The following is a 27,591-nucleotide window of genomic DNA, read 5'->3' as shown; positions in this document are numbered from 1 at the left end:
TTCATGTTACACATTACAGTCCATCATTGAAGGAATCCAAGGCAGGTACTTAAGGCAGAAACCTGAGCAAAGATCATGGAGGAATGTTATTTGTTGATTCATTCCTAGTCTCATTTTCAGGTACCTTTCTTATACAGCCAGGTCCACAGCCTAGGGACGGTATCGCCCACAGTGGACTGGACCCTTCTACATCAATTGCACTCAAGAGAATGTAACAGTCCCACTCACAGGCCAATCTGATAGAGACGATTCTTCAGCTGAGGTTCCTTCTTTCTAGGTGTCTCAGGTGGACAGCCAATATTAGCTTTCACTAAGGTAGTTTTTATCTTAGTAAGAAACTATGTAAAACTTAGTAAAAAAAAAAAACTTAATTAAAAAAAAAAAAGACTGCAATACTAAACACGACACTGACAATACATTAAAAACATTTTATCTTTATTTACAGAAGTTACTAAACTTCATATTCCAATAATGTATCTATGGTCTTTGGGGGAAAAAAACAAACTCTGATAAAAATCACTAGTTGAGTGATCTTATCACTTTTCAAAATTGAGCTTATAATTTCAATTTATAACACATTGATGTCCTCACAAACTTATCTGCATGATTCCAAAGTCTATAATGAGTTTTTATATCACACCAAACATTTCTTAGTTCAGAGTTCTGTATTAATTATTTAGAAATTAACAGCAGCACTTGGTGGTTTACTAAATGCTATACAGCTCCTGGAATTTGTCTCTTATGATAGATAATTCTCTCTAATCTCTCAAGATTTACATGATGAGCAAAGTGTTGCAACACTGTTTACAAAGTGCTTTTTACTGAACCAGTTTGATTTTCTCAGTTTTATGTATTTGTCAGTGTTCCTTCCAAAGTCATTTTACATGTATAACATCTGGTTATAAATCACTCATGGTTAATGAGCAGTTCCTGTATTACCTGCCTTTGTAGTGTTTCTCTAAAAAATTTGATGCTCAAAAATGTGAACACTCAACACGGCCATCTTCTTCACTATTAAAAGGTCTCTCCAGTATGTAATGGTGGATGTTGAATATGGGTTGAACTATTATTAAAGGTCTTTCCTTATTCCTTTCATTTCTAAGGTTTTCTTTTATATGAATTCTTTAGTGCTGAATTGTCAATGAATAACTGTGGAAGGCTTTACAAAAGTGTTTGCATTAATCTGGATTTTCTCTAGTATGAATTTTGTAGTGTCGAGTGACATTTGAACTATTTTTAAAGGCTTTACCACATTGTTCACATTTATAGGGCTTCTCGCCAGTATGAAGTCTCCAATGATATTTAAGATTTGAAGAAGAAGTAAAGGCCTTGCCACATACTTCACATTTGTAGGGTCTCTCTCCAGTGTGAATTCTTTCATGTTGAACAAGGGGTGAAGGATATTTGAAGGTCTTGTCGCAGTGTTTGCATTTGTAGGGTTTCTCTCTAGTATGCATTATCTGATGTTTAGAGAATGTTGAGTGAACACTAAAGGTCTTTCCACATTCATCACATTTGTAAGGCTGCTCTCTCGTATGAATTCTCTGATGTTTAGAGAGTGATGTGTGAACACTAAAGGCCTTGCCACATTCTTCACATTTGTAGGGTTTCTCTCCAGTATGAACTCTTCGGTGAACAATAAGCCCCGAATAATTAGTAAAAGCTTTACCACATTCTTCACATCTGTAGCGTTTCTCTCCAGTATGGATTCTTTGATGTTTATGCAGATATGTAGAAAAGCTAAAAGCTTTGCCACATACTTCACATTTGTAGGGTTTTTCTCCAGTATGAATTCTTTGATGCTTAACAAGATAATCGGAACAGTTAAAAGCTTTGCCACACACTTCACATTTATATGGTTTCTCTCCAGTATGGATTCTTTTGTGTTGTTTAAGATGGGAAGAATAGTTAAAAGATTTGCCACATTCTTCACATGCATAGGGTTTCTCTCCAGTATGAATTCTTTGGTGTTGAATTAGATTGTAACAATTAGTAAAGGCTTTCCCACAGTCTTTGCATTCATAGGGTTTTTCTCCACTATGTGTTCGCTGGTGATTCATAAATGTTGAATAAATGGTAAAGGCTTTCCCACATTCACCACACTTATATGGTTTCTCTCCAGTATGAATTCTCTGGTGGTAAATAAGGTTTGCAGAACAGTTAAAGGCCTTGCCACATTCCTTGCATTTGTAGGGTTTCATGCCAGTATGGATTCGCTGATGCTTATACAGATATGAAGAACAGCTAAAGGCCTTTCCACAGTCATCACATTTATAGGGTTTCTCTCCCCTATGAATTTGTTGGTGTTGGTGAAGGTTAGAAGAACAGCTGAAAGCTTTGCCACATTCTTTACATTTGTAGGGTTTTTCTCCAGTATGGATTCGCTGGTGCTTAGAAAGAATGCAGCGACCGGTGAAGGCCATGCCACATTCTTCACATTTATAGGGTCTCTCTCCAGTATGAATTCTTTGATGTTGAATAAGGACTGAGTTCCTATCAAAGGATTTCCCACATTCTTTACATTTATGGGCTTTTGATCCTGTTAAAAAAAATTGTTAAATTATCAGTAAAAGTATACTACCATATGTTATATTCATACCGCTCATCCTAAATATAAATACTTTAAAATTTTGACTACATTTTGACCTAAAATTAAGCATCATATAAATGGGAAACTATAGACATCTGCATACCTATATTCCCAGTAGCCTCATTCAGATACTACAGGTTAAAACAACATAATCCACCACTGAACTTAGAATATGAAGACAATGGGAAACAAAGAATGGGAAACTATGAAAGTTAAAAGTCAAACTTGATATAACACCTAAATAAAAAACACCTAAGGGGCATTTTATTAAATGAAAGAAACCCTTATTTAAAGATGTATTTCTGGTCTTACATGAAAATTCAAAGTTCGAATACTTATCAGACAGGAAGCCAATGTTGAATGTGGTAAATTGGTTGGAGGTAGAAATACAGAAGACTTTTGAGTATACAGTTTCAGTTTCCAAAGCTATAAAATTGTGTAAGATGTGCTGCATAACATTTTAAAATCGATACATGAAATCTTTAAGACAGTGTTAGGTTTTACCAAAAATAATATAAATACCTTAAAAAAATCAAATTATGAAAAATTTCTAGTTTACCTAGAAGGGGCATAAACTCAGCTAAGTAAACTATGTGTCAATAAACACAAAAGTTACACAATTTCTGGGAATACTCATTTAGAAGGTTACAGCAACTATTAAGTAACCAAAGAAGGAAGAAAATGCATGTGTCTTGAAATTACAAATAATATTTTAATAGGGAATGATAATGTAACTTTTAACAGACCTATGGTATAGCTCTCTTTATCTTATATTGTCCTTATGGGATATAGTAATTAATTACAGCTAAGCATGTTATCATAGACTTTAAAAAAAATCAAACAAAAAATAGAGTTGTAAAGTAACAAAAAGAGATGAAATTTCGGAGCTATAAATTTTTGAAACATTATCAAAGATCTACTAAACAAAGTTTATCTAAATGTGTAGTTTGTAGCTATGACTGCACTCTTATAAAAGCAAAGCACTGTAATATACTGTCATTGACTAACAAAAAAAAAAACAAAAAAAAGAAAGAAAGAAACCCAACCCTCATAAGATACAGAGCAAGATTGCTGGAAAGGTAAAGAGCATTGATCTCCATCCCCACAGCCCACAGGTTAGGAGAAAATCAACCCTTGTATTTTGTCATCTCACCTCAAAATGAGCAGTGTCATATGCACACACATGTACACACATACATATATACACACACATGAAAACTCTTATGAAACTAGTTTAGCCAATGAGCATGCAAATGGAGTTAGAGAGGCTCATCTGTGGTGTTACTGTGTTACTGAGGCTGTTAGAATTGTGTACCCATTTTCTGAGTCATAGAAAGTTGTTGCAGGATTTTCCCTGTCCAATTACATCAGGACAGCAGGAGGCCTGTGATTGGACAGGGAAAAGGGAGGCGGAGCTAAGAGTTGCAGAGACAGAGAGCCTCTCAGAGGAGGAAGGGAGGGAGGCAAAATGAAGGCAGCCGTGAACCAGCATGGCATTAACCAGCCACAGGTAGTTATGATATCATAAGGTTAGAATAATTGGAATAAAGCTTTTATCATTAACAATTGGTTCAGAAATTACTGTATTGGCATCTTGTAAATTGTGATTTTATTGATACATCAATCTGACTGGTTATTATAAGCTTTAAGAGTTTTGATTCTACAGGGTAAATGGGTGTTGGGGTGGCTGATCGTGGGGTGAACGGTCAATGCATGGGGCTGGCATGGTAGTGAAGAGAACCCGGGAACTCTGGCCCCGCCGGAGATTTAGCAGGTAGAGACAGAGCCGGAGGGACAGCAGGGAGATCGCCAAGTTGAGATTACCCAGCTGAGCCATACGGTCTGCGGTTGCTGGCAGTTGGCGGTTGGGCAGATGGTTGGCGGTAGCGTGGGAAGCCTGCCAATATTTTTTAATATTTCCTCAACAGAAAGTAAAGAAAAGTATGTTGTAATTTAGATGCTTCCAGGAAAAAAAAAGAAGGAGTGGGACCATGGAGATGGCTCAGCAGTCAACATACCTGCTACATAAGTATGAAGACCGGCGTTTGGATACTTAGATGCTTGGTAAATGCAGAGTGGCCAGCTTGTCATCTAAGCTTGGAAGATGAAGACAGGGAAATCCCTAGAGCAAAAGGGCTGAGAAGGCTAGCTCTGAGTTTGACAGAGAGATCCTGTCTCAATGAATAAGGTAGAAGAGTCATCAAAGAGGATTCTCAACATCAAAGTTGGTCCTCCACAGGGACAATGTACATGCCAGCCTGAATGTACACACACATCCACACACATGCGAGTATGTATACAGATGAGCACACTACACACACAAACACAAGAAAACAAGTTCAATAGAGGACTTTAGCAGCCACTGTAAATAAATGCAAAGCTTTTTTGAGGTAAAAGGAGGATTATGGTAAACATCACAAAAGCCCCTTGATCGTAAGAGACTTCCACCAAAACCCAACTTCTCAATTCCTGTTTTACACATTGACTCGTCACTTGTGAGCTCTGCTCACTCATTCCTACACACCGAGAGGGATGGCCGCTGACGCTTTCCTCTTCACGCTCCACAGATCTGAACTCTGCTCCAGAAATGTGACCAGGTGTGGCTTAGAGAAAGCAAGACCTGTTTGGAAAAGGAACAAGAGTCTTGGCTGTATTTTTTTGTTGTTGTTGTTGTTCTGGAAATTAACATTTGCACCCAGTTCTGTTGCTTAGAAGAAAAGAGCAGATAAAAGGTTTCATAAAATTCTATCTTTAAACATTTCCTGAAAGACAGGATGCTTAGATGTAATATACAACCTATAGATGCTGAACCTCATACAAGAAAAAGTATTAATGCTAACGGCTGAGACACTTTAATACATGTGTTCTGTGCCTCAGGCTACTGAGCTTCTAACATTGCCACCACAGGAAAATACTTTGAAAACAAACCTGTTAAAAACACAAGAAGAAAAAGAGTTCCTTGGCTACATAACAATTCCCTAATTTTTCCTTTTAAAATGGACACACGAAACTAATCAATAAGCTGGGCAGTGGTGATGCGTGCCTTCATTCCCAGCACTTAGGAGGCAGAGGGCAGGCAGCTTTCTGAGTCTGACACCAGTCTGGTCTATAGAGAAATTTCCAGGATAGCCATAGTTACACAGAGAAACCCTGTTTTGAAAACCCCCAAAAAAAAGAAAAGGAAGAAATCAAAAGCACAAGCTCCCATGAGATATTCTTCAAAGGCAGGCAGGCAGTCCCATGTTGACAGTGAAATACGAGTTCACAATGGAACTGATCCTCACCCAGGAACACAAGGTTGCTGTAATTCTCCAACATCACTTCCTTATACAAATTCCACTGAGCAGAGTCCAGATATTCACGCTCATCTGCAGAGAAATCAATGGCCACATCTGTGAATGACAGAGGGTCCTGAAATAGAAATAAATGAATAGTATAAATTAAATAAATAGGCCAGTTAATGATGTCAATACCAAAGTCAGCAAGCTTGCAGTCACCTTTTGCTCAAGGTGAAGGGAGAACTAGAAATGGTTCTAAATTGGTATGTAATGTTGGTTACATTCTTCAAAACCATCTCCCCTTAGAAACCTCACCCTGAGAGCCAATTGCAGTGAAGATGCAGACCCGATGCAGCAGCTCTGGGCTGAGGTGTCTGAGTGTGCACTCATCCACAGGTGGATCCAGGACAAGTGCACCAAGGGACAGGAGTCTGAGCAGCCAAGGGGAGAATAAAGGAAGACTGAGAGGAAATGGAAGTGCAAGAGTTTTACACATTTGCACATTTCAAACAGGAAAAATAACACTTGGAATATATTTACACTAAATGTGAGCCTAACCTTTAAATACACTAAATGCAATTCTAACACTTTGTCTCTTTCTCCCTCTCTCTGTCAGGTATTCAGGCATCTGCTATGTTCCTAAGGCAGAGTTAGAACTGATGGCTCAATTGCATTGCTCTTCAAAAGTCTAATGTTATCAATATATGACACTACCCTTCATTTTTTTCTCTTTATTTTAAAATTTTCTACATTTCGGCTCACCCATTTTTGTTATCTCAGTATAAAAAGTTCCATAATGATCTATGAGGATACTACTAATATTTTTATTGTTTATGATAAGCTTATAAAAATGAAAATTTACATATTAATGAAGGGTTATGTAACATTAGATAAGTCTTAGATATATACTTAGTATGATTTTTAAGTAGGTTTCACTTTTATATTGGAAATGCTCAAAACCCTGTTTTCCTGGCTTCTGTAATACACAGTACAGCACTGTTACATAGTCTTAATTCTGTGCAATAGTATTTTAAGCATCATGCTCTTACCTAAATGCATTGTGCACACACTGGGCAACACTTTCTGTGCTTCTCTTCCCCAGCTCACTGGCCCATTGGAAATGCACATATCACCTTCAACTCTGGAGAGACCAAATTCTTTGGCGTATGTCTATGGCTGAGATCATATGCTACTTGTCTTCCCAGGTCTGAAATAATAGCCCCATCTACACTGTCATAGATAAACTCTCATGCTTTGAGGCTAGACAGGACCAAACTGTACAAATGTGTCAAGAGCCAGACAGGAGGAACAATAAATGGCTTTAGAACTCATGGAGTGTGGTCTACCAGTTAGCACAACCACAATGGATGTGTCTCAGAGAGGCAGGGCCCCCAAAACTACATGCCCGGAGGACTCCATGCTGTTGTGGAGTTTTTTTTTTTTTTTTTTTTTTTTTTTGGTTTTTTTTTTTTTGAAACAGGGTTTCTCTGTGTAGCCTTGGCTGTCCTGGAACTCTGTAGACCAGGCTGGCCTCGAACTCAGAAATCCGCCTGCCTCTGCCTCCCGAGTGCTGGGATTAAAGGCGTGCGCCACCACGCCCGGCTCTGTTGTGGAGTTTTACTCTGCTCATTGCCTTTACAGGCCTCTTAATCTTGTTGGGGTCTGGAATAAGTCCTATAAACCACTCTGACACTAATCTCAGTCCAACATGGCTGGCTTATTGGATGTATACCCTGAAAGTGATTGATCAGGGACACAGTATAGACTTGGGAGCCAAATTGTGACCACAGCTAGACTCCTATAGAGCTTTTAAGCCTGAAATTCTCAAACATCTATGCCAACTTATTCCATTCATCAGGATTTAGGGATGAGGGATTTCAACTCTGTATGCTGAAAAAAGACTCACATACAACAGTACCTCAATGTTGCCAAACCCTTTTTAATCACAGCTGATTTCTCAGTCCCAGCTAACAAATACTAATTGTCCCAGTAAAGTAATGAGCTCATATCAGTAGTGCTGGTCTTTTGTTAATCACAGCTCATTCTTCAGTGCCAGCTGAAGAAAAATTAGCAGAAGGAAGGGGGATTGTGAGAGTCTTTTGAAACCTCAAGCTTGCCTCTAATGACATACCTCCAACCAGGCCACACCTCTTATTCCTTCCCAAACAGTTCACCAATGAAGACCAAGTATTCAAGTATATGAACCTATTGGCTCATTATCACTCAGACCACCAAAGTTTTCTTCTGTTTTATACAGTATTGAAACAAAACTCAAAGTATATTATGGTACATTAATTATTCTTGTTTTAAACCTTTACAACCATTAACAATTAACATAGAAATACAGCTGAAAATGCAACAAAGTGGAAAACAGTGGCAGTATTAAATGGAACAGCCTCTAATTTTCTTCTCAGAATGTGCCAAAATAAATGTTTGTGAGAAATTCACTAACTGTTGTTGGGTTGCAGGACTCAAGATGACAAAACAAAGACCAGCTCATAAAATAGAAAAGGACTGAGCCGGGATACAGCTCTTTGGACAGACACTTGCTCAGCGGTGTGAGGCCTGGGTTCAATTCCTAGCAAGAAGCAGGAGACAATAGGGAAAGTCATGATGTTTTGCTTGCTTACCCCCTGCTCACATGCAGGCCATCAAGGAAAGAACTGGAGAATAGCCTCCAAATCTCCAGCTCCTTCCTCAGGGTAGTAAGAGTGAATTAGGCATACTAGTTTGGTCTTGCTTCAGACCTGACCAGGATGGTGAATTCTGACTTACATTCCTCAGAGAGCCAATGAGAAGAGCATTATAACTTGAATGCTAGGTTCAAAGCCAATGAAAATAAAGGCCATAGGTCATTAAACATGTTCTCAGACTAGGTTTGAGAAGTTCTAGAAATTCTACCCCAGCAAAGGTCACTGATAGGACTAAAGTCCACATATCAGTGAGAGCTATAAGGTGTTGACATGGTATTCAGGTGTTAATCACAGTATTCAGGAGGGAGAGGAAACAGGAAACAGCACAGCATACACTGATGTTTTATTTTCAATCATAGATCTGTTTAACAAATATATTAAGTAAAAATGTAGATAGATAGATATCAAACATCTATGTGTTGTGACCTATAATATAATTGTGCATATTGCTGTATCACCTCTACATTGTAGGAAACAAGATTTAAGGTAAAAGAAAATGTACTTTTCACACCTTAAACAGTGTAAAATGGCACATTCTTAGTTTCCTGCAGATTAGTGACATTAATTAGAAAATGTCCATATTATTTTAATGATTGTTAGGTGATACATAGAAAGTATTGGTATTGATGTAGTTTAAAGCCCATGCTTCTCAGGTATAGATTTTAATGCTGTAAGTCAGTCTCCAGCATACAAATCAATGAAGTGTGGCAAAAACAGTACAAATGTCAGGGTGAGCAGCGGCTGTATACAAAGGGCAGGGTGAGCATTGGCTGTATACAATCACGGGACCCTGAGTGAGCCACAGCTCTTCAACTTCATCTCTCAATCTTTCCACACAGCACCAAATTTCTGACATCGCAGTCTCCGGTGCAATTGTATGTGGTAATAATCTCTAGTATTTTCCACTCTGCAGTGTTGTAGGATCAGTGATAGCTGGGACAAAGCTCAGAGTGCCCCCTCGATGAGATTTTTTTTTTTTTTTTTTGCCTCATACAGGTGTGTGAATGTGAGGGTTCTGTCACAGTGGGTAAAGGAGTGATTCCTATTCAAAGTGAGCCGCCCTGAAAACTAACAATTTATCACAAAGAAAACGGGACAAACATCCCATATACCAAACTCCCCCGCAGAACTCACTGTCCTGGAAACTATGAGCCACACGAACTCAAAACCAGAGTCCTAGGCCTGTCATTGAATACGGGAGGGCTCAGAAAAACCCACTTGCTCTAGATTTCCTGAGAAATCTGACAACAGCAATGTGAAAACTAGTTAACATCAAGCTTCCCCAGCCAAGGTGGGGTATGAGCTCTCATCACACCCTGCCTCTGGCACGGTCAGCCAAGCCACACTGCTCTACCAACCCTAGACTGTCCAGTCTCCACTCTCGCACTAGCAGGCCACCTCTCAGGTCCCTGAAACACATGATTACTCTGGCAGCCGCTCCGTCCTAACAGAGCAATCACTCCCTGCACCGTGCGTCCGCCCCACCCCTGCACTCTGGCCAAGCCTAGGTCCGCACTGCAGGACCACGTGGGCTTCTCTCCGCCTCCCGCCCAGCCCTCCCCGGCTCCCTGCACCCCGGGCCCGCCCACCCGCAGAGTTCATGAGGCCTGCAAGGCTAGGCTGCACCCGGGACCAACCTCCATGTCGAGCGCGGAGCGCAAGCCACACTGTTCCAACTTTGAGAAAGCCGCAGAGTTTGGAGAAACACAAAAGCAAAATGAACCGGAAGCACAGAGAGTAGAGTCCGGTCTAGCGGAGCCATGCTAAGAGAGACTACATTTCCCAGGAGTCTATGCGAAGGACTGCCCTGAACCAAAGGCAAGGACTATTTATAGCCTGTCACTGGATTAGGCTGCTTTTTAAGTCTCAAATTTACAAAGGTCTTGTGGGAATATAAATCCAGCCTTTGACGGCAACTTGTATTAGGTTTACTTCTTACTCTGATCAAAGACGTTACCTAAAAAGCTCAGGGGTTCCTAGATTCTTTTGGCAGGAGGAAAACTCATTGACTCAATTATACTAGATTTAAAGTAAAAACCATCAGCAGTTCCTGCCTCCAGGTTCCTGCCCTCTTTGAATTCCAGCCTTGGCTTCTTCCAATGGACAGCAATCCAGGTTATGTAAACCAAATAAACCCTTTTCTCCTGTGATTTCTATTCTTGGTACTTAACTACATCTAGAATTAGATGGAATCCAGAAGAAATACAAGGCACACACCTTTGAGGGATTTTTGTTTGTTTGTTTGAAGTGGGTGGATCAACTTCTAGTCATGACTTGTGAGGTAGATGTTGTGGGTTGCCCTGGTGCTGTTGGTATTCTGATGTTAATTCAGCTTCCTCAAGAGGGGTTGCCCCTGAGAGGAGTGGATCACGTACTCAGGTGATTTCATGTGAACCTTCTCCCCATTCTAACTGGTCAAATAAAGACTAGACCCTGTGATTGGGTAGTGGAAGGGAAAGGTGGGGCTGGAGGTTTTAGAAAGTGAGGGAAGAGTAGGGAGCCAGGGAGGAAGAAGACTGAGGAAGAGGATATAAGAGACAGATGGAGCAGAACCACATGGCCCTGAGAGGCAGCAAATAACAAGGAATCTCATAGCTGGGGAATAGAGTAGTGTAGTGATAAATCTGCTCAGTTTAAGCGTACAGCTTGTAAATAATGTAACTGAGTTGTGTGGTTTTTGCATAGACTTATTGGGGTATCAGGGTTGGAGAATTACTGCAACAGGTGGAAATACATGCCTTTAATTCCCATCCTGAGGTGGGAAGATAAAATTTTAATCTGGACCACACCTTCTGCTGGAAGCCTATATGACAGCAATTTTCTTTCTTTTTCTTTTCTTTTTTTTTTTTTTTTTTGTTTTTTTTTTTTTTGTTTGTTTTGTTTGGTTTTTCGAGACAGGGTTTCTCTGTGTAGCCCTGGCTGTCCTGGAACTCACTCTGTAGACCAGGATGGCCTCCAACTCAGAAATCTGCCTGCCTCTGCCTCCCGAGTGTTGGGATCAAAGGCGTGCACCACCACGACTGGCTATAACATGCAGGTTATGACCCCTTGAGGGTCAAACAACCCTTCTCAGGGGTTGCTTAAGACCATCTGCATATCACATATTTATATTACATTACAATTCATAACAGCAAAATTAGTGATAAGATAACAAAATAATTTTATGGTTAGGGAGTCACAACATGAGGGACTGTATTAAGGGCTCACAGCATTAGGAAGATTGAGAACCACTGCTACATAGATACGGAAGATGGAAGCTTTTGCTCTTTGTCTGCTTGCTGTTACCTAGCAAGTCCGTTCCCTCATGGGCATTACAGCTACATCTTTGGGATTCCAGCATATACTGAGCACCAGCTTGTGGACTGAGCAAACTACTGGAGTCTTGGACTTTCTATGCTCTGCTCTGCCAGCCAACATCATATTAGCTGGACAACAGTCTGTAAGTCATTTGAATAAATCCCTTCTCTCTCTGTCTCTCTCTCTCTCTCTCTCTCTCTATATATATATATATATATATATATATATATATATACACACACACACACACACATACATACATACATTTTATAAGTTGTTACTCTAGAGAGCCCTAATACACTCCCCCAACTCGCTTTTGGTCATGATCTATCATCATAGAAATAGTAATCCTAACTAAGACAGAAGTTGGTACCAGGATTGTGGGGTACTGACCAGATAGACCTGACCTTATTTCAGGGAGGATTGTGGAAGGATTTTGGAACTTTGGGCTAGAAAAGCCCTTGAGTGTTCTATGGGATCCTTCAAGATAAGAATCTTCAGAGAAATACAGAGGACAAGGGTTGTCAGGTGAAGATCCAGACAACCAGAGGGAAGTGTGAGAGTCTCTCAAAGATTCTGGGGGGAGGGGGAGCTGAATATTTTGAGTTAAGCATCTGTGGTTCTTAGCTGGAGCTGAAGAATCTGCTAAGATTAGCAAGAGACCAGAAGCACTAAAGTCAAACCTTTGTTTTACTGGGATAATTGATACTGGAGAATGTTATGTAGTTCATGTCCACCAGGAAAAGACTCCCAGACTCTACTCAGATTATTTTTGGGGCAATTGATTAAAGCTGCTAGCAGGACCACAGTCTCTAACCCAAATGTGCCCAGAGATGGGGAAAATAAGGCCTTTAAAGGCAAAAACCATGAGAGCTGTTCTGCTCTGCCAAGATTACGTGATCAATCAACGTTACCTCAAAATAGAGTTTGAATGACTGAGTAAGCAAGTTAGAGAAATCAAATCAGCTGTTAGGCATGTCATAACAAGCAGACAGTTATGGCTGCACATTTTTCAGTGGTGGTCTAGGAGTTAGGGTTGCTGTAAACTTATCTTCCGGGAACTTCAATCAGAGACAAACTGCTATTAAGTACCTAAGGTAGATACCTAACACAAAATGGGGTTTCTTTAGTCATCACATCACCCAGGATCTGTAGATCATATGAATTAAATCATTGATTCATGTTGAGGTACAGGTTGGTACCACGCCTATAGGGTAGTATTTCAACAGAAATTATTCTTTATAAATGTATGTTAGTAGCCAATTTAAAACACAAGGCCAATCAGAAGACCGAAGAGCAGTAAAATAGGTTCAGCTACGACAGGTAAAAGGCTAGTAAGCCATTGGGGACCATGGAGAAAGGAACTGTTGCCAATTAGGAAGGTGTTGGCTTGTTCATGTAGGGGGATTCCTGATCTTAAAAAGAATGTTGGGAGCAGCTCAGTCCATCCTCCAATAGTTTCTGCACGGAATTTGGTATTTCTTTAATAGTCCTGTTAGTTCTATCTGTCCTAAGCTTGGGGGCCTATAGACGCAATGCAATTCCCAATGTATTTCTAGAGTTTAAGCAATTTGTTTTGACAGTCTGATGGTTAATACTGGTCCCCACTGTCAGACCAAAAAGAGTAGGGAAGGCAAAATAGGGAATAATCTCCATCAGTAACTTCTTAGTAACTATATGAGCCATTTCTGATCTGGTGAAAATAACTCCCACCCATCCTGAAAAGCTAGCTGCAAAAAACTAGCAAATATCAGTAGCCAAACTTGACAGAGTAACTTCAGTAAAGACCAGTTCCTAATGTTTCCCACTCAGTACGGCTGGCAATAGGTATCTAACGTCCCCTTACCTTGATCAGTGTTGGGGTCTCAGATTGGTAAAGCTGAGAGTAATATACGCTCAACTCATCTTTCTTTGTCCACCTGGGGTTTTGTGCGACCCAGCAGAGTCATGCTGGCTTCAGTCATGTTTTGATCCCTCTCCTCAGCATTAGAAGAGCTGTCTAGAAGCTATTTGTGATCATCATGGGTCGGAAAACAGTTTCCAACAAGCTAATGAGAGCCCGAGGCGTCTCAAAGAAGGAAGCATTCTGAGTGTTCCAGATCGCTGGGCAAAAGAAGGAGCATTATCTAGAAAAGAAGGTCTGGGCCTCCGCTCATCAGCCCCTTACACCCATGGGGGTCCGCTAGGCTGGGACAGTGCTCAGCTGAGGCAGAAAGCAATCCAGCCCACTCCTGTGTGAAGGTCAGGTAGGTCAAAGAGATTCTTGGGACTGTAGATTCTTGATCCCTTCAGATCCTGGACTGGCTCAATGTGGAGACTGTAAGGTAGGAGAAAATACTCCTCCTCCGCAGGGGCCAGAACAGACAGTCTAGGCATCTTACTTGGGTTTTCGTTCAGCCTCTGGTTGATAAGGAAACAGAGGAGCTCTTGTTTAAGAGCACAGCATTTCAGCTAAGGAGGGGGTTGACGAGGAGTGAGAGCCAACAGTCCAAACAGTCTGGTATATACTATGCTGGCTAGCCTTATGTCAACTTAACACAAAGTCAAATCATCTGAAAGCAGGGAACCCTAACTGAGAAAAGGCCTCCATAAGATCCAGCTGTAGGGCATTTTCTTAATTAGTAATTAATGAAGAGAGCCCAGCCCATTGTGGGTAGTGCCATCCATGGGCAGGTGGTCCTATGTTCTATAATAAAGTAGGCTGAGCAAGCCATGATGAGAAGGCCAATACACAACACCCCTCCATGACCTCTGCATCAGCTACCAACTCCAGGTTCTTGTCCTGTTTGAGTTCTTGTCCTGGCTCCTTCAGTGATGGACTACTGTAGAAAGATAAGTCAAATAAACCCTTTCCTTCAAAACTTGCTTTATGGTCATGGTATTTCATCACAGCAAAAGTAACCCTAGCTAGTACACCTAATTGTACTAGTACACCTAGCAATTGTCCAAAGGAGCCTTCATCTTACTTCACAGATACTTGCTCAGCAACAATCATTGCAGCTCTATTCTTAATACCTAGTAAATGTTAACAACCTAAATGTCTTTCAACAGATAAATGGATAATGAAAATATGCTACATATATCTGATGGAATGCTATTCAGCTGAAAAGAAAAAAGGAGCTGAAATTTGCAGATAAACAGAACTAGAAAAGATTGTATTGAGCAAGGTAACTAAAATCCAGAAGGGCAAACATCATATATTCTCTCTGTGGTTCCTAGTTCTAAATAGACTGACTGCAGAAATTAGGAGAGTAAAAGGGGACCATTCCTAGGGTGGAGGAGGGGCAGGAGACAACAGAGAGGAGAACAGCAAGATATAAGTAATCTGATGGGGAGAGTGGACTCTATATATAGGGAGAGGGGCCAGTAAATACAAAAGGAGGGAGGCAGGTAGGATACCAGTGGGGATGTCTGAATACATCAGAAAGCATTACACTATTAACTGTCTACCTTAAAATTCCTATAATGCATGCAAGTTGATGTATAAAATCACATTATACTTTAAAGGAATGTTTCCCATCTCGACTAATGCCAAAAGATCATCTAACAAAAATCCCCAATACCAGGGATGGGAAGTCCTCTTTTGACTTATTGGCCAGAGTTGTCCAAGAGTCTCCCCAAACACTACAGGTTATTATGATTGTTCTTGGTAAGTCCCTATTGCAGAAAAGACCATGCACTAGAATACACATGGGCAAGAGGCCTCTGACAGAACTAACCTGAGTGCTTCCTTCCTTTGGACAAGCTTCCATGGTTAAGAGAAGGCACCATGCATGCTTCCAAAGAGGGGAAGCCACCAGCAGTCATATTCAGGTATGATGTCTATGAACAAGAACAATGAACAGCATGGCAAAATAGCCCATGGTATATAGTAGTGGCACACACAACTTGGTGACAATCAGCAACTCTCTATTTAGACTTAAGAATCTAACAGGGGGGAAATCTTGCCTGATACAAGAGCTCAGCACTTTCCTGAACCAGCATAATCCTTAACTACATTCTAAATATTTGTTCTTATACCCACAGGGAAGTGTAGTCCTTACCCCTCATCAAGGAGACTTCTCTTTGCAATAGACAGAAAACCACAAACAATCAAAATGTAGAGTTGTGGAGCTCAGTCCCAATGGTTATTTATACTAAACAATTCTTATATCTAAAGCTTTCATTATGGAGGAGGGGGCAGAAAGACTGCAAGGGGGAACAGGGAGTTTGTTATAATGTCCTGTCTCCTAGGAATGTCAGGTGCTACAGCATAAAGTTCCAACAATATAACAGCCTAAGCATGACCTGAACAAGGACACCATTTGGTGTGTTAACATGGATAAGAAAATCTCAATCCTACAGAAAGTTGCCTGAAGGCAACTATGGAATGCTGAGAGAAGGAGGAATACTCTTCCTCAGGGATGAGCACTCTAACTGGTTATCCAACACCAAATGGTCAGCCTTGAAAATATGTAAGTACAAATAATATACAGACTCAGAAGTTAGTATTATGTATTTGGGGGCATATATATGAAAGAGTAGTCATCAGTTCGAAAGGGATATATGGGAAAGTTTGAAGGGGGAAATAGGAGGTGACAAATGATGTCATTTCATTATAATCTCAAAAGATAAAAGAAATATTAATTTTTAAGAGCAGCAAAGAAAAACTATCCAGTTGTAATAGTGCTCACTGTTAGGTTATGCTAAAGAAATGGGAGAACAAATATCAGGAGTCAAGGCCCCCTGGCCTACACATTTAAGAGGTTGGAGGGAAGGACCACTGACCAGCAGTCAGCAGAGTACTGACTGCTCTTAGAGAAGGCTGAGCTTCTATTCTCAGCCAACAACCATGTGCAACTTTAGTTCCTGCGGATCCAAAGCCCCCTTTTGGCTTCTGTAGGCAATGCATGTCTACACAATAGACACATATGCGAGCAAAATAGCCTTATATATAAAATTAAGATAAATCTTCAATAGAAAGTATAAACATACCTCACACATTCATCTTCCTGTGTACAACGGCCTTAGGTAATCACCATTATAGTTCAATGCACACACAGCACATAAACTCCTGTGTTTACATGTAAAGATTCCACCTATGAGGGATGTCATATTCTATAGAGATTCGAATTGGGAATGCTGCAGTATAACATATTCAACGCTAAGTAGCTCAGTCTATATGATATTAACTCTTAAGAATTACAACGTACTTTCTGGCCTGAGGATGGGCATCATTATGAACAAGTGGGCCTCATGCTCCCTGTGTAGTTGAAGATGACCTTGGTTCCAGCCCTCAATTTTCTATGTCCTAAGTGCTGGGACTATAAGCCACCACCACACCTAGCTACCAGGGCATTCTACTGTTTCTGATGTTTCTTGTTGCTGTGATATCTGACAAGTCACATACTGAAGAGGAAGTTTGTTTTGTCTCCAATGTTCAGGGTCCAGTCCACCATGACAGGAGACACACAGAAGGGCGGAAATGAAGCAGCACTGTGACTGGGTGAAATAGGCAAGCAGAGCAACAGGAACCACTGGTGCTTGTCCACACGGTTCTTTCATTTTTCAGTTGGTCTAGCATCTAGTGCGACTCAGCTTTCACCTCCCCTTCACCATGCAGAGATGACCTGAAGACTTTAGAACCACTGAACATGTCACCCATGACCTGGACAGATCAACTGTCTCTAACAGCAGTTCAGTACTGCATATATCTTTCTCATGGCTGTCATCTTCAATGTGTGAAGCACATTAAATACACGAATGTAGGTGCTGCTGCCTATGCTGCCCAGATCAATCAATGCTTCTTGAAAAGACATGGATTGAAAGGTCAGGTAGATAGGGCACAGCAGAGAGAAGTGTCTGCTTTGAACTCAGATCTTTCTGATGAAATCCGGGTAGGTGAGAGCTGAACATTACTGTATACGTTCCAGAATAATTTACCTAAGAGCCGTAAAGATGGTAAATCATGCAAGGGGCAGTCATAAAGGGGTAATTTGTGAGCTAAGATATCCCAAGAAACTTGACTCCCAAGTTGTAATATTCTACCTCTTCAAAATGGGAGTATACTTTGAACACTTAACACAGGTGTAGATGTTATTCCTTCTGGGAACTTCAGCCCATGATTGTTGTGAACATATCCCAATCTCACTCATTTTGCTCTTTTTTCCAGTGCCTCTTGGAGAAATGCTAGTATTGAAAACAAACAAATAAAACTACCCACAATAAGGAACAGGAACAAAAATGAAGTCTTATATTTTATGGTACCAGTTAGGGTTTCTATTAATGCAGTGGAACACTATAACTAAAATCAAGTTGGGGAAGAAAGGGTTTAGTGGGTTTACATTCCCATAGTGTAGTCCATCACTTAAGGATGGGAACTCAAATATGGCAGGGACCTGGAGGCAGGAGCTGATGCAAGGCCATGGAGTGGTGCTGCTTAACTGGTTTGCTCCACATGGCTTGCTCAGCCCACTTTCTTATAGAAAAACCCAGGACCACCAGCCCAGGGATGGTACCATCCACAAGAGGCTGGGGCCTCCAGCATCAACCACTAATTAAATAAATACCTACAGCCCAACCTTATGGAGATGTTTTCTCAATGGGGCTCCTGCATCTGGTGACTTTAGCTTGTGTCATAAAAGTAGCCAGTACAGTATTTAATGATCAATTAATTACCTATTAATCAAAGACAAACTATAAAATAAACAAGACATATGTCAGCACTGGAACAAATGTTAGTCACTTCTTTAGTACCAACCTCAAGGCATCTCTATTTTTCTCCAGCAAAATCCAAAACTACCAGTATGGAAAGAAAGGAACTTGCAAGAAGTCAGGGTGAAAAACAAAATCATGCACAAAAGCCGACCCTTCTCATTTATAACTCTGAGTGCAAATGGATTTAACAGACCAACTATATGACAGATTAATGCACTGAATTCCAAAGAACTGTCTTTTGTCAAAAACAACAAAACAAAACAGCTAGAAAATACCCACAGAGTTAAATATTGAGAAATGAAACTGTCCAGAGGTGGACTGATCAACTGAGACATTCCCTGAAGCCCTAATATATGGAAAGGGCCCTGGCCTTGTCAAAACCAGGAACATGCTTGACAGCCAGTAAAAGCCTGGAGCCAGGGCATAGGGAGCTTTTCTATGAGGACTTGGTGTAGAGAGAAGGAACACAGCTTCTTCTCTAAGCAAGAGATATGCTTGGAAAAGCTTGGGGCCATAGTCTTGGGGTAGCTGTGGCCTCAGATCCTAAGAACCCAACACTTTAGCCACATGGTGTCTTCCATCACTGCTTCCCTCAGATTTGATGGGACCCTGAATGTTGATCTGACAGAATTTCAGACCAACCTGGTGCCCTACCCTCACATCCACTTCCCTCTGGCCACTTATGCCCCTGACATCTCTACTGAGAAAGCCTACCATGGGCAGCTTTCTGTAGCAGACATCACCAATGCCTGCTTTGAGCCATCCATCCAGATGGTGAAATGTGACCCTCACCATGGTAAATGCATGGCTTGCTGCCTGCTGTACCATGGCAATGTGGTTCCCAAAGATGTCAATGTTGTCATTGCCACCATCAAGACCAAGCGTACCATCCAGTTTGTGGACTGGTGCCCCACTGGCTTCAAGGTTGGCATTAATTACCAGCCTACCACTGTGGTACCTGGTGGTGACCTGGCCAGGGTCCAGAGAGCTGTGTGCATGCTGAGCAACACCATGGCCATTGCTGAGGCTGGGCTCGCCTAGATCACAAGTTTGATCTGATGTATGCCAAGCGTGCCTTTGTGCACTGGTATATGAGTGAGGGCATGGAGGAGGGTGAGTTCTCTGAGGCCTGTGAGGACATGGCTACCCTAGGGAAGGGTTATGAGGAGGTTGGGGCAGATAGTGCTGAAAGAGGTGATGAGGGTGACAAATATTAACTTATATGCTGCAATTTTACACTTCTGTGGTCTCATCTTTGTCTTTGTGTGTATTTTTACTGTCCTAAACTGTCAATAAAGGTGTTTCCATTTTAAGTGGGAGGGGAAAAAAAAAAGAACCCAACACTTCCCACCAAGATATGGTTATCAGTCCCAAGGCTACTATGACTGTGCTAGGTCTATTGTGTTCTTGAGATACCTTGTGTTCCCTTTGTGCAACACTGTTTGATCAGCTTCTTATTGACTTTGTACCACTATGTGATAGTTTCTGCTGACTCTGTCCCATTTAGCCCTATAGAAAGAATATATAAAATCCTGTACTTCTTAATAATTTGCTTGGCATAAGGCATAGGTTGTGCAAGACCTTCTGACCCATACTTTATCTTCTTTATGGACTTTGTGGGAAAAGAGAATAGACTTGATCTGGATTCTATAATTAGTTAATGTATTAAAGCTGCTAGCATGACAACACTCGTTGAGCCAAACTTGAGATTTTCATCTGAAAGGAGCTGAAGAAAGGATTTTTAAAGGTAGAAACCACAAGACTTTAAGTATCTGCTCAAGCAACCCAAGAGCTGTTCTACTCTGCCAAGATTAAGTAGTCAAACTGACCTCAAAACAGTCCTTGAAGCTGTATAAGCAGGTTACAAAAGCCAAAAAGTAGTCAGTCTATCACTGGTCAGAGTTACTGGGTACTTATCTTCCAGAGACTGGAGTAAGAGACAAATGTCTACTACCCAGATGGATCCCTAGCATAAAATGGGAGTTTCTTCAGTCATCACATTCTTCTCTATCTTTATTCTGCTTTATCTTATGACCTTTATCCAGCTTCTCTCTCTCTCTCTCTCTCTCTCTCTCTCTCTCTAGACCCCATCACTGAAGAATGACCTGCTGGAACATGTCATCAAACTGTAAAACAAATGAAGCTATGGAAACATATAGGAATAATCCTACCTGATAGAGTAACTTCAAACAAAAACAAATCAGAAGCAATGAAGAGCACCACTACGTGTAAGTAAACACAGACACAACTAATGTAAATGTCTCCACACGAAATCAGGTTTTCAGTTCTACCTAGATAACATTAAAAGACATGGGAAATCAAATGGTTCAAAGAAAATAAAAACAGGACATTTCCATATTGCAGTCTCACACCTAGACAGGTCATACAAACAGACCAACCATGTGCAAAGGATTCTTCAAGATAAATATCCAAAACATTAACTGGGTTTAAAAAAAAATAGCTACAGAACATTATGCACAACCACAAAAAGAATATATTCTGCTCAGTGGCACAAGATATCTTCTCTAAAATGCACCACATCACAGGCCAAGAGCCAAACCATAAGGAAAGGAAAGGAAAGGAAAGGAAAGGAAAGGAAAGGAAAGGAAAGGAAAGGAAAGGAAAGGAAAGAAAAGAAAAGAAAAGAAAAGAAAAGAAAAGAAAAGAAAAGAAAAGAAAAGAAAAGAAAAAGAAACAAATTTTGTATATCCTATCAGAACACCATGTACTGGAACTAAAAATGAATAAAAAGACTAACCTAAGAAAATACACAATTAATTGATGAAATGATATAGCACTGAAGGATTAGGGAGAGAATCACTCCTAAGTGTAAGAATTATAGCGAATCCTTAGTTAAAATAGCAGAGATCTCAAATTTAAAAACAAATAAAGCCGGGCTTGGTGGTGCTCACCTTTAATCCCAGCACTTGAGAGGCAGAGGCAGGCAGATTTCTGAGTTTGAGGCCAGCTTGGTCTACAGAGTGAGTTCCAGGACAGCCAGGACTACACAGAGAAACCCTGTCTTGAAAAAAACCAAAAACCAAACCAAACCAAAACAAAACCAAATAAAAACAAAAAACAGACAAAAAACAGACCCACAACACCAAGGAGATGGAAACAGTCATCAAGAGATTCATCACAAAGTAATGTCCTGAGCCAGATTGACTGTAAAATTCTACTAACCTTCGAGTATTTTAATATTGTTTTATTTTTTAAAAAATTATTTTTATTTTTATACATTTTTATTTTTATATTTATATTTATATTTTTTAAACTAAAAAAAAAAATCAAATCTTAACACATTTCAAATCCTTCCCCAAAACAGAAAAAGATGCATACTACCAAACTCATTCTAAGGAGCCACTGCAACTCTAATATCAAAGAGACACACACCCACACACAAAAACAAATATCCCTAATTAATATAGTTTTTTTTTAAAGAAAATTAACTATAGTCAACTTTGATCTTACGTCATGACTAAGCTGGCTTCATCCCCAGGATGGAAGGATGGCTCAATATATGTAAATCAACAAGTAACGCACCGTAAAATAGACAAACAGAAAGCACTTCTCATGTAGAAAGGTCATTGGGTAAACTTCAAATGTGTACATAAGTCTTGATGCAGCTAGGAATGGATGGAGCATCTGTCAATATAATAAAAGCTGTGGACGAAACTGTGGGCAACCTTGATTATATAGAGAGAAATGAAAACTTTGGCATGAGACAAGGGTTCCTAATATCTCTACTTTTCCAATAATGTACTCAAATTCTTTAGAAAAGGAAGAAAATATAGATAGGCAAAGGGAAAAAAAGGAAAGGAAAAAAAAATTCAACTATGCCAGTTTACAGATGACATAAATGCATACTAAAAGACCTTGCTGTATACTCTTCTGAAACTTTAAATATGATCATTTTGCCTCACGCTATGTCATCTTGACAAAAGCTAGAGCCATTCTGGAAGAGAAGCTCAACAGAGAAAATGTCTCCACCAGACTGGCCCGTGGGCAAGCCTGTGATGCACTGTCTTGACTGATGGGCCCAGATGGAGGGCCCAGCTCATTGTGGGCAGTGCCACAACTGACCTGGAGGTCCTGGGTACTGTAAGAAAGCATGCTGAGGGGCTGGTGGGATGGTTCAGCAGTTAAGAACACCGGCTTCTCTTCCAGAGGACCCAGAGGTTCAATTCCTAGTACCCCCATGGCAGCTCACATTATTAATCTACATCCTGACATCCTCACACAGACATATGTGCAGGCAAAACATGAAAGCACATTTAAAAAGATTTCATTAAAAAAAAAGAATATGTATTAAAAAGAAAAGAAAGGAAAGAAGGAAGGAAAAAAGGAAGGAAGGAAGAAAGGAAGGAAGGAAGGTGAACAAGCCATGGGAAGGAAGGCAGTAAACAGCACTCCTCCAAGTTCTCTCTACTGTTCCTGCCTCCATGTTCCTACCCTGCCTGGGGCCAGCCCAGGATGTTCTTCTGTCTTGTCGGTTCTTCTTGAGGCAGCGGTGGGGGAAGAGCTTAGGCAGAGTGTAGGACTTTGTCAAGATATTTAGGGTTGCTGTATAATAAAATGTTTACTTATCTAGGCCTAAGTTACTATGCTATTGTAGCTGACCTGCCTTCTGTCATCCTCTGAGGCCAGAAACTGCAGCTTCTGGCACCTAGCACCTCTTCTTCAAGTCACAAAGGATTAAGTTAATAGCCTTGACTATCTCAGCAGGAACTGCTGGGCTCTAACTTTCAGCCTGCTGAAAGTTCAGTGCAGGAAGAGAAGACACTTAGATAAGTGATTATAGAGTTTATTACCAAATTATAAAAAGTTTCCTATGAAAACTATCTAAGGGAAAAAGCAGAAAGATCCGAAGTGGATAAAGGGAAAAATTCTCTACGTGGGGAAAGGGAAAAGATTCTAGTCTAAGTGGGGAAAGGCAAAAAAGTCTCCTCTATTGATCTTAGCTCGCTCATCTTTGTCCTCAGTACCTATACATCTTTCAGAATACATGATCACATGTTACAAAGTTCATCACAAGTTCAAATAAAAAATCAAATCATAAATTGAAACAGAAGTTTACAACACCAAATGTTTACATGCGTATCCATTAGAAGTAATTATCTGGCTAAATATCTATCATCTATCTCAGCTCCACAGGTTTAAAACCATAACTAAGTTATTATTGAAGTTTTGTATAGATAAGCCCAGTCGGTATTTTATCTTCTGTCCTAGCACCTATAATAAATTGTTAGTTCCCTTTTAATGACCTTTGGTTAATTGTTTTACAACCTCTTGGAATGTAGGAGAAAGTCTGGTTACCATCTAAGAGCAATTAACTGGTGACACTTGGGAGACTGACAGAGTTCTCATTGCAGCTGTGACGATCAGAAAAGGACCTAATAGCAGTCGCATTAATAAAAAAACTTAATAATCACAGATATAATTTTAGAAATTCTTATAGGATCATCATTAAGACTTAAGTCATCTATTTGTCTATATAGCATCACTACAAGACAGTACATCTTCATCGATCTGCAGAGATCTGTTTCAAAGGGGGAGTGCTCCTACTTAGTGATTGTTATATATGTTTAAAAATAACAGGAAAAGCATATTAATAGCAGGAATCTTTCCTAAAATGAGTCCCTCACAGCCTTGCTTAATGAGGGCTCACCTGTCACAGATTATATAATAATCCGAGGCAGGCAACTTCAGATGATCACTTGCTAGTTATTAGCTTGTCCCATTATGGCTCCTGACACTACCCTACCTGATTTCCTACCCTGACTTCAAACAGTGATGGATCATTATTTGGAAGTTTATTTAAAAAAAAAAAAAAGCCCTTTCCTTCCCAATTTGCTTTTCGTGACAATGTTTTCTACTTCAATAGAATCCCTAATTAAAACAAAGATAAACACTATCAGTAAAATTGCTGTTCACAAAGTCAACATAAAATATCATTAACTTCTGTATATACTAACAAGATACTTGCAGAGAGAGTAATTAGGAAAAATAGAACCTAGTTTTTAAAAGTTTTTTAAAGGAGACATCCAGGAATAACCCTAACCAAAGAAGTCAAGGACTTCTATAAGCATAATTTGAAAATATCAAAAAGCATCACTTACAGAAAGACATTATAAGACATAAAGACATGTTCTGGGATTTGCAGAGCTCATTTTGTAAAAACACCTAGAGTAATAAAAGCAATCAATACATTCAATGAAATCCATAGCAAATTTCCAATAACAAAGAACAACAACAACAACAAAACCCACATAACCCATATAGGAAAGAAAAAAACCTGCCACATATAAGCAAAGCAATCTATGCAGAAAGAACCATCAGATGTCCACTACTTAACAACCTCAAACTCTACTGCACATAGTGATAAGGAGTGCACGGTAGTCATATAAAACAAAACTGTAACTAAGGCAATGTAAAAGTCCCCAGAGAGAGAACACTAAATTAAAGGACACAAAATATTTGACACAATTTCCAAAAATATGTGCCACAATAGAGAACCCTTTGAACAAATACTGCTGGAAAAGTTAGATATCCAATTCTTCCAAAAGGAAGATTAAAATTATTTAATTTCTCTTATCCCACACAAAAATAAAATCAAACTGGTTTGAAAGATATTAACATTGAAATGCAAAAGGCATCATAGTAACTAATTGTACCACCACACACACATTCAAACCACACATTGCACATTTTTCTCTTTTCTGCATTTTTTTTTTTTGCAGAAAAAGTATATTAAGATAATCAAAAAAAAAAAAAAAAAAGCCGGACCATGGTGGCACACACCTTTAATCCCAGCACTTAGGAGGCAGAGGCAGGCAGATTTCTGAGTTCTAGGCCAGCCTGGTCTACAAAGTGAGTTCCAGGACAGCCAGGGCTACACAGAGAAACCCTGTCTCGAAAAACCAAAAAAACCCCAAACAAACAAAAGGTAATGCAAGGGGAGGTTCTGTTGCTAACATCATCCCCCCAGTTGGCTCTTGATGTGTCAGTAAAGAAGGCTGGGGGCCAATTGCTGTGTGGAGGGTACAGGTGGGACTTATGGGTCCCAGGAGGAAAAGGGAGATAGAAGGAAGGAGAGAGGCTTTTCTCCCATGCTTTGGAGGAAAAGGGACATGACAACAATCATGTAAGGCTCCGGGGCAGCTAGGGCCTGTGGCCTCTGCTTTGGGCAGGGGCTAGGGATGTCTGCCAGTAAGTTTAGAGTAAAAGGAGAGAGTGATAATAAATAGGGCACGCTTTTCCAAGACAGGAGCTACCTGTGCCTAGCAATCGTATATAGTAGGCAAGTTAAAAAGCAACAAGCTGTGTGTGAGTGTTTTTTATCTGAGGATTCAAGGGTCTCGGGTGGGAGCTGGAGCAAAGGCGGGTAGGATAAGAATCTGGTTAGGGCTGGCAACAGCAGTTCCCAGAACTAAGCCGGTGGATCAAAAGGGAGCCAGGAGGAGCTGGTAGTGCGGCTGCAGTCCTGGGCAAAGGAGGTAGCAACTTTTAAAACTACATACAAGATACATTGATACTATAAGTGGGGTAATGAGGGGGCAGAAGAGAAATAACAGGAAGTGGACAGAAAACACTGATGTGTACGTATGTATCAAATGCCATTTACTGATTTTTATTAGTAACTTCTGCAGTTCATGTGATAAAATGCAAGAGCAACCTGAAGGAGAAAGTTTAACCTGGCTCAGGGTGGATGGTTACTCTCAACCACTGTTGTAGTCTAAACAAGAACAGACCTCAGAGACTCATGAATCTTTGGTTCTCAGTTGGTGTACTACTTAAGGAAGACTAGAGGTATGGCCTTTTCAGACGAGGTATGTCATGTGTGTGTGTGTTGTATGTGTGTATATATAAGAAATGTGTGATGTGTGAAGAATGAAGACAGCAGGGTTTCTCTTACATATAGATTAAAATGCTGCAGATTGGAACAACGGTTGAATAGTTTTCCAATATCTTTGCTGACACAGAGTTCCTTTCTAGTATGAGGTATGTGGTGTTTAATCAAGCACAATTTTAGAAAAATCCTTGTCATATTCTTCACATTCATAGGGTTTGTTTTCATTGTGAGTGCTCTGGTGTCCAGTGAAGGTTGAACAAATCTAAAGGCTGTGTGACACTATCTCGTGTATAGAGTCTGTAAACCCTTCACACTTTGCTTTCTCTTCCCATGGCAAATGTCATGACCCCAAACAACTTAGAGGAAGACAGGCTTGTTTCAGCTTAAAACTTAAAAGTTCCATCAGCCATGGAAGCCAGAGCAGGAACTGAAGCAGAAACCATGGAGCAGCTTTTCTCAACCTAAAGGTTGTCACCCCTTTGGCAGTCAAATGACCTTTCACAGTGGTCACCTAAGATCATCTGTATACAAGACACTTACGATTCATAACAACATCAAAATTACAGTTTTGAAGTAGCATTGAAAATAACTTTATGGTTGAGGGTCACCACAAGATGAAAAACGCATTAACTAGGAAAGTTGGAAAGTAGGTATGGCCTACAGTCATAGAGGAAATATCCCTGTTGCTCCATACTTGAATATTCTCCTTCACCCAGATTTCTGTATAACCCAAGGACATTTGCCATTGAATGGCACTCCCTACCCTTGGATAGACTAATGCACATCACTTAGCAATCAAGAAAATGCTACAGAAAAATATGCCTACAGGCTAATCTGACTGAGTCAAATACCTAGTTGAGAGTCCCTCAGGAAATGCTGGGCTGTGTGATGTGGATGTCTACAGCTAACAAGGACATCTGCACCTGCAGGGGTTCTCACCTTGGTCATTTCTTTGGCGTTGATGAAGACTTCAATTATCATTCAAGGCTTAGGCACAGCGTTTGTACATGGAGAGTGTCTCTGCAGTTATGAAGTCTCTGGGATGCTTGAGGTGTGAAGAACAGGTAAAGGACTTGTCACGCTGATTGTTTCTGAAGGCTCCTTCATCAGAATCGATGCTTATAGAGACATGAGGGACTGATATGCCCTGGTCTTTTTCTGCACGTGTGTAGGGGTCCTCTCAGG

General features: G+C 40.3%; 1 protein-coding gene and 1 pseudogene across 1 annotated transcript; one reads left to right on the top strand and one right to left on the bottom strand.

The window, feature by feature from the left end:
• Positions 1 to 414: 414 nt before the first annotated feature.
• LOC115029035 (uncharacterized) lies at positions 415 to 27,481 on the bottom strand. Its single transcript, XM_021180968.3, has 4 exons — positions 27,346 to 27,481; positions 5,875 to 6,001; positions 5,115 to 5,210; positions 415 to 2,539 (listed from the first exon to the last, which is right to left on the bottom strand). The coding sequence occupies exons 1-4, from the start codon at positions 27,385 to 27,387 to the stop codon at positions 1,179 to 1,181; spliced, it is 1,626 nt and encodes a 541-aa protein (XP_021036627.1). The 5' UTR covers positions 27,388 to 27,481; the 3' UTR covers positions 415 to 1,178.
• Positions 19,024 to 19,771, top strand: LOC110308533 (tubulin alpha-1C chain pseudogene; annotated as a pseudogene).
• Positions 27,482 to 27,591: the final 110 nt, after the last annotated feature.

This window comes from Mus caroli, unplaced genomic scaffold (assembly GCF_978045245.1).
Source record: "Mus caroli unplaced genomic scaffold, Mus_caroli_1 scaffold_15, whole genome shotgun sequence".
NCBI lineage: Eukaryota > Metazoa > Chordata > Mammalia > Rodentia > Muridae > Mus > Mus caroli.
This window is presented reverse-complemented; position numbering and strand designations above follow the sequence as displayed.

Coding starts and splice junctions, on each gene's coding strand:
- LOC115029035 (XM_021180968.3), bottom strand. CDS start 27,387: ATGATAATTGAAGTCTTCATCAACGCCAAAGAAATGACCAAG. Junction 5,211..5,874: donor CAGCAACCTTGTGTTCCTGG/GTGAGGATCAGT, acceptor TTTTCCAAACAG/GTCTTGCTTTCTCTAAGCCA. Junction 2,540..5,114: donor GTCAGCGGCCATCCCTCTCG/GTGTGTAGGAAT, acceptor TTTTTTTAACAG/GATCAAAAGCCCATAAATGT.